General features: G+C 44.9%; 1 protein-coding gene across 1 annotated transcript in view; it reads left to right on the top strand.

Moving 5' to 3' along the window:
- The first annotated feature begins 1,202 nt into the window (after positions 1–1,202).
- Positions 1,203–17,246, top strand: part of NUP205 (nucleoporin 205kDa) — a 74,555-nt gene continuing 58,511 nt past the window's right edge. The window contains exons 1-6 of the mRNA XM_006861156.1: positions 1,203–1,255; positions 6,855–6,997; positions 8,869–9,040; positions 15,722–15,866; positions 16,431–16,590; positions 16,966–17,194. Coding sequence (XP_006861218.1) covers positions 1,228–1,255; positions 6,855–6,997; positions 8,869–9,040; positions 15,722–15,866; positions 16,431–16,590; positions 16,966–17,194 — 877 coding nt within the window. The 5' untranslated portion in view covers positions 1,203–1,227. The remainder of the gene's footprint in view (positions 1,256–6,854; positions 6,998–8,868; positions 9,041–15,721; positions 15,867–16,430; positions 16,591–16,965; positions 17,195–17,246) is intronic.

The following is a 17,246-nucleotide window of genomic DNA, read 5'->3' on the forward strand; positions in this document are numbered from 1 at the left end:
GACTTCATTTTGCTAGGATCAACCATCAACACTCATGGAAGCAGCAGACAAGAAATAAAGCGAAGTGTTGCATTAGGCAAATCTGCTGCACAAGACCTCTTCAAAGTGTTCAAGAGCAAACACATCAGGCAAACTAACGTGTGCCTGAGCCAAGCCATGGTATTTTCCATAACGTCATATGCAAGTGAAAGTTGGACAGTGAATAAGGGAGACCGCAGAAGAATCGATGCATTTGAGTTATGGTGTTGGAGAATATTAAAATTGCCATGGATTCTCAAAAGAACAAATCTGTGTTGGAACAAATATAGCCAGAATGCTCATTAGAAGCCAGGATGGCCAGACTCCGTCTTTCTTACTTTGGACATAGTATCAGGAGGGACCAGTTACTGAGGAAGGACATCATTTTTGGTAAAGAGGAGGGTTGGGGGATGGAAGATAGAGGTGGGAGTAGGGGGTAGGGTCGGTGAATGACAGGAAGACCTCCAATGAAATGGATGGGCACAGTGGCAGCAGCAATGGACTCAGGGGTAACAATGATTGGGAGGTTGGCCCCGGACCCGGCAGTGTTTTGTTCTGTTGTGCATAGTGTCACTGTGAGTCGGTACCAACTTGATGGCCCCTAACAACAACAACAGCATATAACAAGTACATAGGAAGATTATTGGAATGCACCACCTATACAATATCATAAATAGGCTTCATTTTAATAACCAGTTTTTTTTCAAGCCATCCAACCAACTAGCATAGTGATTATGAATCGGACTGCGAACCTCAAGGTCAGCAGTTCGAAACTACCAGCTATTCCGCGGGAGAAAGATGAGGCTTTCTGCTCCCGTAAAGGTTTATAGTCTCGGAAACCCTGTACAGGGTCGCTATGAGTCGGAACCGACTCCACCGCACATAACTACCACAACCACCAACAAACTTCAGTCATCATTAAGAATAAACTACGAGTCCCAGGATACACTGCACTAGGAACGTAAAGCGGAGAGCTTCACGTCTCCGAACTGGTTGCCCTTGCCTTATTTGAATGGGATTAATAATACTGGTAAAAATTAACACTGTGCCCCAAAGCCCACTTTCGAGTCTTTTGCACCCTTAGGCTGGCCGAACGCACCATTCGGAGGGGACGGGGTGGTGCCTTTCTGTTCAGGCGCCGACGCGGGCAACCTCACCCCAGTCTGGGTCCTCCGTGCGGTCTGAGAGCTCCGTTAGTGCGCCTCCAAGATGGCGACGCCGTTGGCGGTAAATTCGGGTGAGTGCGGCCGGGATAGAAGGGAAACAGCTGGGCCGGGCCGGGCCGGGCTGTGATCGGTTCTTCAGGGAGAAATTCGGGTAGTGAGGTTTCTCCGAGGCCAGGCTCCTACTTGTGCTCGGTGTCCAGTGTTCTCTGGGTTTAGGCCCAGCGTCCCGCCCCTCTCCAGTTTGAATGGCGCGTGTGGCTTTGCGGCTCTAGCCTTTGGAACAGCGTTTGAGGGTCGAGGCAGTGCGGCTCAGCCCCTTGCAATTGGGTGTGCAGCCTCTCGCAGTCCAGGACCGAGCCTGGATCCCCAACCCTCATCTTTTGGTGTTCGGCCCGGGTTTTGCCAGGATACGAGTAGTCAGTTGTCCAGCGACGAGGCCAAGGAACTTGGGTGTTTTTCAGACACGAGCAGAGCCTGGTAAACGTGAACCCTAGATCCACAGGGAGGCTCCAGAGTCCCTAGTAGGGTGTCCTGCTGGCAGTCAGGACCCTTGATTAGTGAAGCTTGCAATTCGGAAGGTGTTCCGGCGGGATTGCCTCGGGACCAGCAGAGGACTCCAGCTCACGGTGTGGCCCGCCCGGCTTTGGAGGCTCCTATCCTTTTGGCGCCCTAGAATTCTGGGGTGGGGTAGATTTCAGGAGTGGTAAAAGATTTCAGGAGGTGGGATGGAGCTTCTTTTGGTGATTCTCAATCCAGGACGGTATTTCCCCCGAGGACGTTTCAATTTTGGGTTCATTTTGTCACAAATCCTGGGGTGCTTCACCGGCACCTAGTGGGCGGGGCCAGGTGTCAGCAGCCCCATGTGGGCGGGGCTTCTCTGGAAACCTAGATGTTCTTCCTGGGAATGTCAGTAACACCCAGTTATGCTGAGCTTCTTGGGCACAATTAAGAAACTGCGTGATAAATCTTTGTAGGGAAATTAACTCAAGAGGACACCATCGTGGGAATCTTTTGGCTCTCTATTTTTTGAGTGCTTTTTTGGTAGTAGAAGTTCTGGCTCTGCTTTTCACAGAACTGATACTCTTGAAAAGTTGTTTAGATCTGAGTTTTGTAAACCACACCATTTAAAAGCACAGTGCGAGATTGTTTTATAATAATGACAGCTTGTATCTGTTGAGCATTTGTAGCTCAGGTACTGGCCTACATGTTGTACTTGCATCATCTCATTTAAGCTCTTTGATGCACCTTTGGGGTGGCTGCTTTTAAATATCTCATTTTACAGGTTTGAAAACAGGGGCTGAGAGAGGTTTAGTAACTCCACCATGATTAAACAGCTAATGATTCTAAGCCAGTTTTAGGCACTTAAACTACTACACGCTAGTACTTAATCACAGCCGAATTCATTTTATTACGTTGAATTTTCATGTATCTGAATGTTAGTAACAGTAATGAAGCTCTTTCTTTGATGTTGCTGTCCTTCTTTCCAGCCAGATGTAAACTTACAAGCAAGCCTTATGTACCACATGTGTGATTATATACATTTCTTTAGTGTGCACTCATCCCAAGTTACTATCATTAAACATTGAAGCAAAAAGGAAAAGGTGTCGCCAACAGTTCCAAAGTCCTTATTATGCCTTGTATAATAAAGCCTGTGCCAGGAACTTTAAATTGGCTACATGAAAAAGAAACAGTTTTAAGATCCAGGAGTCAGGGAACCTTTTTTTTAATTAAACATTTTAGAATTGTAGAAGGGAATACAAAAAATTTGGTTATAGAGTCTTAAGACTTGTACTTGAACTTCACCTACATGACTTCCTAGTTGTTGGTATTGATGTTGTTGAGTGCCGTGGAGTCAGCTCCTACTCATAGTGACCTGTATAGGGTTTCTGAGGAGTAACTGCAGAATCTGAACCCCCCAAGCTTGTGGTTAGCAGTCCAGTGCTTATCCTACAGTGCCACACCAGGACTCCTAGTTGTTGAATAAGCAACCATTAGCAGTACTGGACAGTCCTTCCATGGTAGGCTGGTCACCACTGTCCCTTTCACAGCAGGAAACTGCTTCAGACCTTTTTCATACTCTTCAAATCTTTAGCTGCCAACTGACTGATGCCGTAATCTCAGAGACAACAGAGAAGCCAGCAAGCATAGCCACCGTCCACTGCCGACTCGCAGCTACCCTATAGGACAGAGTAGAACAGCTCCAGAGGGTTTCAGGCTGTCGGTATTTACAGGAGTAGATGGCTTCATCTTTTTCCTGAGAAGCGGCTGGTGGGTTTCAACCACTGACCTTGAGGTTAGCAGCCTGTACCATCGGCACAAAGTCTCTTTTTTCATCCTCTGTCACACATACATCTTCTATTGAATAACCAGGAGCCCTGGTGTGGTGCTGTGGGATAAAGCACTGGACCGAAAGGTTTGTTTGAACCACAAAGTCGGAGGTTCAAATTCACCAGCTGCTCCTTGGAAACTCTATTCAGGGTCACTATGAGTCAGAACTGACTCGATGGCACTTAACATTACATAACCAGGAATCCTAGTGTGGTATTGTAGTATAAGCACTGGACTGTTAGCAGCAAGGTTGGTGGTTCAAGCCCACCAGCCACTCTTTGGAAACTCTATACAGGGTCGCTATGAGAGTCATAACTGACTTAACGGTATTTAACAACAGCATTACGTAACCAGCATTACGTAATCCTAGTGTGGTGTTGCAGCATAAGGACTGGACTGTTAGTGGCAAGGTTGGTGGTTCAAACCCCCCAACCGCTCCTTAGAAACCTATACTGGGTCATTATCAGTGGGTACTGACTTGACAGCACTTAACAGCACAATTGGATAATCAGTATTATTTTTAAGGGAAGAAAATGAACGTGAATGTGTTGAGTTGCCACGGCGTGCCAGAATCTGTTGTGTGATTTACCTCCAGAGTCTGTCTCATGGAACCCCCTCCGCCCCGTGAAGCAGCGGACATTCCTGTTGTATAGAGGCGAAACCTGCAGTAGACAAGCTGACCCATTGCTTCTAGTCACTTAGTTTCTAAGGATGTAGTTTTTTGTTTGTTTGTGTTTTCAGTGGCAAAGCCAGGTTTAGCTGATAGTCCAATATAAAGCATGATTATCTTTTTTTTACTTCACTTCCAATATTACTTTAATATCTATTCTAGTCAGGTATTAGATTAAAAAAAAGGTATCGTGCTTTCACAGAGCTTACAATGTAGCACAACTCTAGAATAATAGAAGAACAAAATGTATTACCTTTCTTTTGCCACCTCTTACATGTTTACAGGTATTGATTCTATAGGAGTTGATTGCAAGCTGACTGATTCTGGAGAAAAGTCAACTTCCATCTTTAATATGAAGAATTTTCTACATTCATGCATAAGAGAAAAATAGTCATCCTCTGTATATGCAGACTTAGAGCATACCCAAGTGTCAGTCTAGAAAAGGGAGATTTCAGTCTAGGTTTGGTCTGTTGAAAGTTCCTTTCTCTGGTATCAGATGAATCCAGCTTCTATCTAGGAATCATGCTGAATGACATGATCTACCATCCACTACCTGTTACCGCCTCTGCCGTTCCTTGAAATTCCTGTACAGGATTGCTATGAGTCAGAATCAGCTCAAGGGCACACAGCATCTCAAAGTACTTAATGCCTATTATATGTGTGGTGCTTCCAGTTAATGCGCTGGACTGCAAGGTCGGTTGGAACTACAAGGTTGGTGGTTCAAGCTCACCAGCCGCTCCTTGGAAACCCTGTATAGGGTTGCTGTGGGTTGGAACTGACTCAACGGCACTTAACAACAAACAACAGCAGCAAATATATATAATTAAATAAATGTTTTATTGTGAATTGTGTGATAGGCTACATGGGAGAACATTACTCTTACATCCATTCTATCATCTGTCATTTCATTGGCATAGTTACCATCCCGTCCATGCATCCTCACCCAACCAAAGGATGTATCCTGCAAGACTTCCTCCCCCCCACCCCACCCCCAACACACACACACACACACACACACACACACACAGTCCTCAGCCCCTTTCCTTTTCTGGATCCCAAGTCCCCAGCCACTCCATCTCTTCACGTTGTCTTCTCTGCCTCCATCTCAGGCCTCACTGCTTCTCTGGGTAGGATGACGCTCTCCGTTCTTTTCCATTGATGGTCCCAGGGACCTCCACTCCTAGATTAGATTTCCAACCCTCACAGTCAGTCCTGATTACAATTATTCACTATTGCATCACAAGAGACCCACCTGTATTTCATTTCATCAGTCTTTCCTAGACAAGCTGGATACTATTCACTGGAGACTCTACCTTCCTCCATGCCCTTTGTATCTAGGTTCTCTCTTGAAAGTTTATAAGCCAGTCACTTCTTACCTTTGTATCCCTCCCCCCATTTTGGGTAGCCAATGTCCAGGTTGTCCATCCCTGTCTACTCTTTGTGTGGAGGGGAATAGCAGCAAATATTAAACAGCTCTGGTAGCATAGTGGATTATGATCTGAGCTGCTAACCAAAAGGTCAGCAGTTCAAATTGATCAGCTGCTCTGTGGGAGAAAGATGAGGCTTTCTGAAACCCTATCCAGGCTCACTGTGAGTCAGAACAGACTCCACAGCACACTGTTAGCACAGCAGATACTACACAAGTTTTCACAGCACCACTTCTGATCTGGTATGTAGGCTGCTGCTGAAGAACTGAGTCTTCTCTCCTCAGTGGATTCCGTGGCCAACCAGCCCACCCAATGGAGAGAGAGAAGAAGCAGGAGTATCTTTTTCTTTATGTGTTTGTGCTGCCAGTGAGTCTGCACCACCTAATAGGGATCCTGCCTGGGGCTTTTGACACGGGAGGAGACAGCCTCATCTTTCTCCCGCGGAGCAGCTGGTGGGTCTGTGAACTGCCCACCTGTGGTTAGTGGCTCATTGCTCATCCTACAGCACCATCCGGGCTCCGTTTACTTTATATTCAGTTAGATAAAGTGATGGAGAATACACTGTGGTCTTATATTCATGTCTCATTATACAGGAGTATAGAGTCTTAGTGTGATGCTGTGGGCCAAGCACTAAACTGCTAGCCGCAAGGTTGGTGGTTCAAACCCACCAGCCACTCCTTGGAAACTATAAAGGGCCACTATGAATCAATATTGACTTGATGGCACTTAACAATAGCAATAACAGGCTTCTTGGGGAGCCATGGTACTACTGTGGGTTAAATATTTGGCTGCTAACCACAAGGTCAGCAGTTCGAATCCACCAGCTGCTCCATGGGAGGAAGATGAGGCTGTTGCTTCATAAAGCTTTTTCAGCCTTGACAATGCTATTGGGCGGGTCTCCTCTGCCGATCGGTCATTATGAGTCAGAATCATCTCCACGGCACTGAATGCTGTTCAGTCAGTTTCCAACAGCAGAACGTCTCCGGGGGATGTTCTGTGAACTTCACCGAGAGCAGATTGCCAGTTCTTTCTCCCCTGGAGCCGGTAGGTGGGCTTGAACCACAGATCTTCACTTAGCAGCTAAGCGCTTAACCCTTTGTCCAACTGGGGCTCCTTGATTTGTATATAGAGCTCTCTGTTTATAAAAGTAGTGTTGAGTGTGATTGAAATGTGTAGAATGTAACATTACATTGCTTCAGATGTGTGTTTTATTTAATGATGACTTTATTTTATTTTGTCTTTCAGCTGCTAGCCTGTGGGGTCCTTATAAGGACATTTGGCAAACGGTGGGGAATGCTCTTTGGAAAAGACAACCTGAAGCTATTCACCTGCTTGATATGATTCTGAAGAAACACAAGCCTGACTTCATCTCACTGTTCAAAAATCCAGTAGGAAATTTTCTTAGTTTGCTTTTTTATTAAAGAATGAAGAGGACCAAGTTAAACTCTTCATGCATGTAAACAAAATATGTTATTTGCTCTACTCCAGGATTCAAGTTTTCTTTAAGAGTGTTATTTTTCCTAGCAGCAATTCTTCTCATTTGATCCCCGTAACTAGGAGAGAAACCTGGTCGTATCTGAATATGCTGCAGGAAGTTGAGTGCCTTCCAGGACTATTTTCCTTCTTGGAGTTTCTGACTTAAAGTTAATCAGCGTCTGAGCTTAGTAAGATGGGTTACTATATTTCCAGGTCGCCTTCAGCATTTCAGCTCTGTGTTATACAAGTTCTGTAAGCTTGGCCAAGGTGGTGTAGTGATGGGGTATGTGTTGGGCTGCTAACAGCAAGGTCAGCAGCTCAAGTCCACCAGGGCCTTCGTAGAAGAAAGATGAGGCTTTCTACTCCCGTAAAAGATTTACAACCTCAGAAACACTATGTTGGTTTGCTGTTAGTTGGAACCCATTTGAGGGCACACAGCCAGTAAACTGAGCTGATGAATAATGAACACTTGGGTACCATCCATCACTGCATCTTGAAATCCTTTGCAGCCAACAGTAGAGTGCTTCAGTGGAGGAGATTCCTACTGGATACTCGCCGCTTGCGGTTTGACACTTTTTCTTTTATACTAACAGGACCTTCTGAGAGCTGTTTTAAGAAAAAGACCTTTTTGCTTTTTCTCTAAAGGTGCAGTAGAAGGAGCCTTAGCCTGGGGGGCTGTTGAGCTGAACCCTCATCTTGGCCTATCACTGGGGCATCAGGTGACCACACGCAAGTCATTTGACTCACCTGCATGTCAGTTTGCTCATCTGTAATGGATGAGTTAATGTAAATGATTTGCTGGTCTTTTTAGAAGCTCTAAAATATTAAGGAGCTCTGGTAGGTAGCGTAGTGATTACATATCGGGCTGTTAACCTTAGGGTCAGCAGTTCGAAACTACCAGCTGTTCCGTGGGAGAAAGATGAGGCTTTCTGCTCCTGCAAAGATTTATAGCCTCAGAAACCCTGTACAGGGTTGCTACGAGTCGGAACCGACTCCACGGCACATAAACACCACCAGCATCTCCAACAAAATATGAAGATATTTTAGTGATTCTATGCTGTAGGTCATTTGTTAAATATTGGAACCAAATAAGTCTTTTCCGGGAAAGACCATACTTTAAATAATGTGTTAGTAAACTATCATTAACTTTACTAATTAATTAGTTCAGCAATTCATAAATTTATTTGTTATTTCCTATTTGAAGAACATGTTGTTTTTATTTATTAAATGGAGACTTGAAAAAGTTCCTTTGAAACTTGAAAATAGTATACTATTTTCTGTTTTCTCACCATTTTATAGTTCAGAGATTAGCAGAAAGAGATGTTGGTGATGGTTGGTTTTAAGTGCTGTCGAGTCATTTCCAATTCATAGCATACCTGTATAGGGTTTCTGAGAAGCAGCTGGTGGGTTTGAACTGCTGACCTTGTGGTTTGCAGTCCAATGCTGATCCTACAACGCCATACCAGGAATCCAAGAAGGAGGTTGTTGTTCAGTGCCATCGATTCAGCTCCAACTCATAGTGACCCTGTAGAGGGTTTCCGAGGCTATAAATCTCTGTGGGAGCAGAAAGCCTCATCTTTCTCCGGTGGAGTGACTGGTGGATCTTGTGGCTGGCAGCCCAGCTTCGGAAGCTACTGCATTACCAGGGCTCCTTAAACGTTCGCTGATAGAGGTCTAATTCTCCATTATCTGATAGGAAGACTTGTGTGTGTAACCTTGCCAACTGTGTCTCCAATTGACTCTTCATGACATGACATTATTTATTTACATTTTACAATTGTAGCCAAAAAATCTTCAACAACATGAGAAGGTCCAGAAAGCCAGTACAGAGGGAGTTGCCATCCAGGGCCAACAGGGGACCCGCCTTCTTCCGGAGCAGCTCATTAAGGAAGCCTTTATCCTTAGCGGCCTCTTTGAGATAGGGGAGCTGGCAGCTGTAGAGCTTCTCCTTGCCGGTAGGTTCACATTGAATGGAATTTTGGTGAAACCACATGCAATTATAAAATAGCATTTTTTTTCGCCTCTCAACGTCGTCTAAGGGTTGTATTTCTTGCTTTTAAAGAGGAACATATTTTCTTCTTGTCTTTGATGGGAAGGCTTCATTTTACCGTCGTCAGGGCTGTGAAAAGGTAACGAATGTCGTAACCATACAGTGATGTACTAGCCAAGAAGAGCTGGTGGCCTCACAAAGGCTTTGTGGTGTGAAGCGCTCACGCTGCTTGTATGGATTTCCTTTTTGCAGGTGATGAATATGCCAAATCCAAGATCATTTCCATGTTCCGGGGTACTAGGAGGGAAGTCAAACCAGGCAAGGGGGGAGAGAGTGAGAGTGGGGAGCTGCATGTGGGCAAGGCCTCCCTGACCTGGGGTCATCTGACCTTTGACCCGATTGATGAGAAGCTACCAGCCATGTAGAATGTTAGGGGACGAGCATTCCAGCCACAGCCTGCAGCACGTGCTTGAAGAGGAACAAAGACATGGCAGAGCCTGACGTGAGCACTGAGGCTGTAGCATGAGGGAGGAAGGTGAGAGGGCTGCAGGATCAGATCTTGTTGCATCTCGTAGGCCCTCAAAGCCACGTGGACCTTGTTCTCATTGCAGTGAGAAGTTGATGGGTGGCTTGAGGCAGGAAAGATATGCAATCTGATCTAACTCTGATGCGATTTTTTGGGCTAGTGTATAAAGCAGGATGGCGAGGTGGACAGGAGTGGTGAATTGATGTGTTAGGAGACGGAGGACCACAGTGCAGGTGAGGGGTGGTGAATTGATGTGTTAGGAGACAGAGGACCACAGTGCAGGTGAGGGATGGTGGATTGATGTGTTAGGAGACAGAGGACCACAGTGCAGGTGAGGGATGGTGGATTGATGTGTTAGGAGACGGAGGACAACAGTGCAGGTGAGGAGTGGTGGATTGATGTGTTAGAAGACGGAAGACCACAATACAGGTGAGGGGTGGTGGATTGGAGCAGATAGCAGTGCAGGCAAAGACGTGGTCAGAGTTGGCGCATGTTTTAGAGGTGGTGTGCTGCCAAGGATATGGGGAGTGAGAGAAAGACTCAAGGATGACCCCTAATTTGTTAGGCCCATAGGAGCTCTGGTAGTGTAGTGGTTACGAATTGTGCTGCTAGCCTCAAGGTTGGCTGTTCAAAACTACCAGCTGTTCTGAGAGAGAAAGATGAGACTTTCTGCTCCCGTAAAGATTTGCAGCCTCGGAAACCCTGTGTAGGGTCACTATGAGTCGCAACTGACTCCATGGTACTTAACAACTACAACAAAGGACTAGGAGTGAGAGTGAATTAATTTCTCACGTGATCTGTGTGTGGTTATGATTATTTGTTGTTGTTATTGTTAAGTGCTGTTGAGTCAGTTCCGACCCATAGTGATCCTGTACAGGGTTTCCAAGGAGCAGCTGGTGAACTTGAACCAATGATCTTACGGTTCAAACTGTCTTTGCAGTCTAGTGCATTAACCCATAGCGCCGCACTGGACTCCTATGATGCCTAGGATTGGCATTTTTATGCATCTTAAATTGCCTCCATTTTGATGATTTTTACTCCTAATCAATGTTTTCTAATTGCTGCATATCATTGAATGATATTGTTTTCAGTGTTTGAACAATATATAATTTCACTTTGAAACCACTTTATCAAAAGAGTTTTTAAAAACACAATATTGAAGCCCTTTAAGAGGCATAGTAACTCATGTTAGAACTGAAACTAAAAGTCTCTCAACAACATGTGTTGTTGTTAGGTGCTATCAAGTTGGTGCCAATGCATAGCGACCCTGTTCACTGCCCAGGCCCGCGCCATCCTCAACACTTGGTATGCTTGCGCCCATTACTGTTGCCATGGTATCAGTGCATCTTGTTGGGAGTCTTCCTCTCCTTCACTGACCGTCTACTCTACCAAGCATGATGTCCTTCTCCAGGGACTACTCCCTCCTGATGACATATCCGAAGGAAGAGACACACAGCCTTGCCATCCTGGCTTCTAAGCATTCTAGCTGCATTTCTTCCAATGCAGATTTCTTTGTTCTTCTGGGAGTCCATGATACTCTTAATATTCTTCTCCAGCACCATAACTAAAATATATCAATTTTTCTGCAGTCTTCTTTATTCATTGTCCCAACTTTCACGTGCATAGATGGTTTTTGAAAATACCATGGCTTGGGTCAGGCGCACCTTAGTCCTCAAACTGACAGCTTTGCTCTTGAACACTTTAAAGAAGTTTTGTGCAGCAGATTAGCCTAATGCAATACGTCATTTGATTTCTTGACTGCTTTCAGTTGATTTTTGGATCCAAGCAAATTGAAGTCTTTGGCAATTTCAGTCTTTTCTCTACTTAGCCTGATGTTATTTAAGTCCTCATACTTTGGACATATTGTCAGGAGGGACCAGATGCTGGAGAAGGATATCATGTTTGGTGAGGTTGAGAGTCAGAGAAAAAGAGGAAGACCCCCAACGAGATGGATTGGCCAAGTAGCAGTGCATCGATGGACTCAAGCGTGGCAACAATAGTGAGGTTGGCCCAGGATCGGGCCGTGTTTCCTTCTGCTGTGCATAGGGTCGCTATGAGTCGGTACTGACTTGATGGCACCTAACAACAACAACAACAACAACAACAAGCTTCCAGCAAGAAGGTTCTATCATCTAGTGTGGTGGTGTGGGTTAATGCGCTAGACTGTAAAGCCATTTTAACTACAAGGTCGGTGGTTCAGGTTCACCAGTCGCTCTTTGGAAACCCTATACAGGGTTGCTATGGGTCAGATCCGACTCGACGGCACTTAACAACAAACAACAAGAAGCTTCCAGCAAGCAAGGTTCTATCATCTGTATATTGCAGCTTGTTAATGACTCTTCCTCCAATTCTGATGCTACTTTCTTCTTCATCCAATTTCTCGGATTATTTTCTCAGCATACAGATTGAACATGTAGTGGTGAAATCATCAAATAATATCATTAATATCGCATGCAAGTAAAATTTTGCTGAAAATAATTTAAAAATGACTGCAATAGTACATCAACAGGGAGCTGCCAGAAATTCAAGCTGGATTCAGAGAGGACGTGGAACAAGGGATTATCATTGCTAATGTCAAATGGATCTTGGCTGAAAGAAGAAAATACCAGAAAGATGTTTACCTGGGCTGTATTGACTCTGCAAAGGCTTTCGACTGTGTGAGTCATGGCAAGCTCTGGACAACACTGTGGACAGTGGGAATTCCAGAACACTTGCTTGTGCTCATGAAGACCCTGCACACAGATCAAGAGGCCGTCGTTCTAACAGAACACGGTGCCACTGAATGGTTTAAATTCAGCAAAGGTGTTCTCTAGGGTTGTAGCCTTTCACACCCATGTTGTTAAGTGCCCCGGAGTCAGTTCTGACTCATAGTGACCCTGTGTAGAGTTTCTGAGGAGCAGCTGGTGGGGTTGAACCATGAACCTTGTGGTTAGATGTTAAGTGCCGTTCAGTGGGTTCTGACTTACAGTGACCCTGTATGGGATTTCTGGAGTGGCTGGTGAGCTTGAACCACTGGCCTTGTGGTTCCAATTGACCTTGCAGTTCAGCGCATTCATCTGCAGTGCCCCCCTAGGACTCCTTTGAAGTTAGTTGTTGTTGTTGTTGTTGCTAAGTGCTGTTGAGTCGGTTCCAGCCCATGGTGACCCTGTATAGGGTTTCCGAGGAGTGACTGGTGAGCTTGAACCGCTGACCTTGCACAGTTCAAACTGACTTTGCAGTCTAGCTCATTAACGCATAGCACCACACTAGTAGTCCAGTGTTTTTCCTATAGTACCACACAAGGAGTATCTACATACAATAATGCAAATATGTTCACTGGGATGGAGTAGATGTGACACACTCTAAACATTCTTTAGAGTATCAGATAAATGATTGTACAGCTACATATAGGGAGTTTCTGATTTGCAGCGGGCTCCATTTGCATGTGCGTGAAATCTCCTATCTTTTGTTTTTGTAGCCTGCTACGTGGTAATGTGCAAAGCCTTAACATTGAACATTAATGAGTGAGCATTGAGAATGGAAACATCAAAATGATGTGCTACAACATCGTGGTACATAGTATTAATGAGAAAATGTACTTTAAAAAAAAAGACAGTTTGTCATAACAAAAGCAGGTAGTCGGCGACTACTTGTACTGTCACTGTTAAAAAGAGCAGTCCCCAAGATGCCCAGATTGGTCAGTAGGAAAAATGCTATGCAGAACAGCGTGTACACCCAGTCCACTACCCTGGACTTGGTTCTGACTCACAGGCACCCTTCAGGACCGAGATCTGTCCCATGGGATTGCCAAGGCTGTCAACGTTGCAAAAGCAGGCTGCTACAGTCTTCTCCCTCGGAATGACTGGTGGGTTTGAACTTCCAACCTTAGCTTGCCATCATGCTTTAATCATCGTGTCACCAACATCCTCGTGTTTGTAAGAGCTTGTAAATGCATGGACAACATCTTCAAGGATAAACAGGAACTGGTTTCCATGGTCACCGATGGGAGGGTGACACGAAAGTAGGGACAAGACTGGGAAGAGCGCTATTCCTTCCACTCTCTTGTGTGCAGCTGAAGTACTTCAACAGAACCCAGTGAAAATGTTCCCTGTGGGAGTGTTGTAGAGTAAGTTCTGATTCAGCAACCCTAACTGGAGTTTCTAAGGCGTGGCTGGTGGGTTTGAACTGCCCACTTGGTGGTTAGCATTCCAGTGCTACAGGTAGTTCCTAAGTTATGATGGGGTTCCCTTCTTATTAAAACAAATTACTATTTTCAGTAATAGTTTATTTCCCTTCTTCCCAGCGGATGTTACAGACAGTGACATTTCATATTTAGGATAAAATTTACTTGGACCCAAACTTGAACAAGACATTCGGTATAATTTTGAAATTATAGGCCACCTGCTTCACTCTTGCCAATCAGCTGTTCCTTCACGTTCTTGATCAGGAACAAATTCACTTACTAAAATCACACAGCCCTTCATGATGTTACTGATTACAGCAGGGTTAGAGAAGATCATCTACAAATAACCACACATAGTCTTTTTCTCAGAAGAACAGAACAGATATCGAAGCAAAATGACAGTCAGACATGGAGAAAGGTCTAAAGACAAGATGGTACCCACTCAGAGGAGAGAGTTGAAACAGTGTGTGAATGTGAAACATAAGAAAAGGTTATAATTTTCAGAGAAGACTAGGGGATGTCACTTCCGGATATTTGAGAGATTTCATGTACACGAGAGGAAAGCATGTGCTGAATAGATTGGCAGGCTCATTGTGAGGCAGGATTCTCACTCAGCATATGGGAGTTGTGGATGAGGTTGTAGCAGGAGTTTGGAGCGTGGCGGTTCTGTGTGGTCCTAGTTGTGCAGCACCTTGAGTCTATTAACAGAGGAGTAGGACAGTGAGTGGATGGACGTTTCAGGTAGAGGACACGCAGACCCAACCTCATGGTGCCCCCAGGGGTGTCAGTGTGCTGCAAAGAGCTGTTGGTGACTGTTGTTTGGAAGAAGATATCCAGAACTTTCTTCTGAAGTGCCTCTGGTGGACTCAGCCCTCCAACCTTCTGGTCAGCAGCCAGGCACAGTACCGGTGTACACGTCCCAAGCCCTTATCCCGGAAGCAGTGAGAATCTTTGGACTCAACTTTGGTGTCGTGATTTTTTTTTTCTTAAATGTTTTATTGTGAATTATGTGATAGTTTACATGGGAGAACATTAATTTTACATTCATTTTATCGTATATCGTCTCATTGCCATGGTTATAATCCCTTCCATGTGTCATCAACCAACCAAAGGGTATACCTTGCAATCCCTGCCCCCCCGTGCCCCCCAGGTCTTCAGCACACAATCGCTCTCCCTCTCTGGATCTAAAGTCTCCAGCTGCTCCATCGCTCCATGTCATCATCTCTGCCTCCATTTCTGGCATCACTGCTTTTCTGGGTAGGGTCCTGCTCTCCGCTCTTCTCCCTTGATGGTCCCAGGGACCTCCGCTCCTAGACTGAAAAGTTAATCACTCCTCTCCTTGCTATAAAACGTCTACCTCACAATCAGTCCTGATAACAATTATTCACTATTGTATCACAAGAGACCCGTCTGCAGTTCATTGCATCAGCCCTGCCTAGTCAGATTGAATACTACTCACTGGAGATTCTACCTTCCTCCAGGCCCTCTGAATCTAGGTTCCCTCTTGAAAGCTTGTAAGCCAGTCACTTCTTGCCTTTGTAGCCTCCCACCCCCCATTTTGGGTAGCCAATGTCCAAGTTGCCCATCCCTGTCTACTCTGTGTGTGGAGGGGGAGGGAATGATTCTTCCTGTAGGGATTTATTCCCTCTTTTGAGCTACTGCTTCCATAGGTGTAGGTCAAGTTCATCAAATTGTATGAGAATACTTTTTTTTTTTTTCCTCTTCTTTTTACTTCTGGTTGAGCTCTGATCATCCAGTCATTGAAGCTAGGACAAGTGGGTATTATCTGCAAGTGTGGGTGTTCTTATGCATATACCCTTTTTTCTTATCAGCTGGACGCTTCACTCTCCACTCTAGTCCTCTGTGGCTATGTGGTGTCATGATTTTTTGTCTCATCCTAAATATATGTATGTTTCTTGACTATGTTTTTTTTTTTTTTTTTTTAACTTTTGTTTTAGGAGAGCACCAACAGCCACATTTTCCTGGTCTCACCAGAGGATTGGTAGCTGTTCTTTTATACTGGGATGGAAAGCGATGCATTGCCAACTCCCTGAAAACCCTGATACAGTCTAGACGAGGAAAGACATGGACCCTGGAACTCAGGTCTGTTTGCCTCTTAAGGTTTCAGGTGTTATTTAGAAATTATTTGAATAATTAATCGGTTTTGAAATAAAAATTTCCCTTACTGTGTATAACAAGGAGCTCTGATGGCACTTGTAAGATTAGCACGGGATTGTTAACCACAAGGTCTGCAGTTCAAACCCACCAGCTGCCCCGAGGGAGAAAGGTGAGGCTATTTGTTCCTGTAAAGATTTAGTCTTTGGAAGTCCTCTGTAGGCTTGCTGAGAGTTGGGATTGGCTCAGTGGCAGTGAGTATGTATGATTTAAGTAAACTACAGACAACAAGGTGATAGATGCTCTCACTTTATGCCAAGAGTGACCTGACACTTCAGATCTGCTTTGTTTTGTGTACCAATAAAGAGCGATGTGGTTATTCAGCAGAGACATTTTTTGAAGCTCAGTGATTTAGAAATGATAGCGTGAACTAGTTTATAATTTATCCTGGTGGCTTGCAGTAATGCACCATCATGGTAAAACAACCGAGTATGCTCATTAGAGACAACTGTTGATTATGGCTGTGTTGATCTGATGTCTTTTTCTTTACAGTCCAGAACTGGTTTCCATGACAACGCGTTTTACAGATGAGCTGATGGAGCAAGGATTGACTTATAAAATCCTTACCCTGGTGTCACAGATTGATGTGAACAATGAGTTTGAGAAACTACAGCGAGAGAGAGGCCTGGGCAGTGAAAAACACCGCAAAGAGGCAAGGGTTTAATGACATGCATCGCGGGTTGTCTTTGTCAAACCCTTTGACTCTTCTACTAGAAAAGGCTGAGGCAAAGCACTAATGCATATGAAAGTGTGTCAGCAGCTGTGCCACGAGATTGACTTGCAGTTCTGTCACTCCCGTACCTTTCTAGTTGTACTTCTGGAGTAAGGTCTTGAAGGCATTGGTCACTCCAGGAAGGAGGTTGGGATTTAGGACTGAGGACTGAACAGTACTCTTTGCTCAGAATTCCTTTGGTGAGAGTTTAGGTTCCTGTGTGGATTCAGACAAGCTTACTGGAGCAGCCTTTAGAAATGAGACAAAATGACGTTTCAGTGCATCTGTAGTGATGACAGCCCTGTTGCTTTCCAGGTTTCTGACCTCATCAAGGAGTGCCGGCAGTCCCTGGCAGAAAGCCTTTTTTCCTGGGCGTGCCAGTCACCATTAGGCAAAGATGACACTCTTCTCCTGATTGGGCACCTGGAGAGAGTGACGGTTGAGGCCAATGGCGCATTGGATGCGGTGAACCTGGCTCTTCTCATGGCTCTCCTGTATTGCTTCGACATCAGCTTTCTAGAACAAAGCACCGAGGATCGAGATGGTACGGGCATGGTGTGCTTCTTAAGGCTGCCACCTGAAAAACTAGGTTCAAA

The sequence above is a fragment of the Chrysochloris asiatica genome, unplaced genomic scaffold, assembly GCF_000296735.1.
Source record: "Chrysochloris asiatica unplaced genomic scaffold, ChrAsi1.0 scaffold00041, whole genome shotgun sequence".
Taxonomy (NCBI): Eukaryota; Metazoa; Chordata; class Mammalia; order Afrosoricida; family Chrysochloridae; genus Chrysochloris; species Chrysochloris asiatica.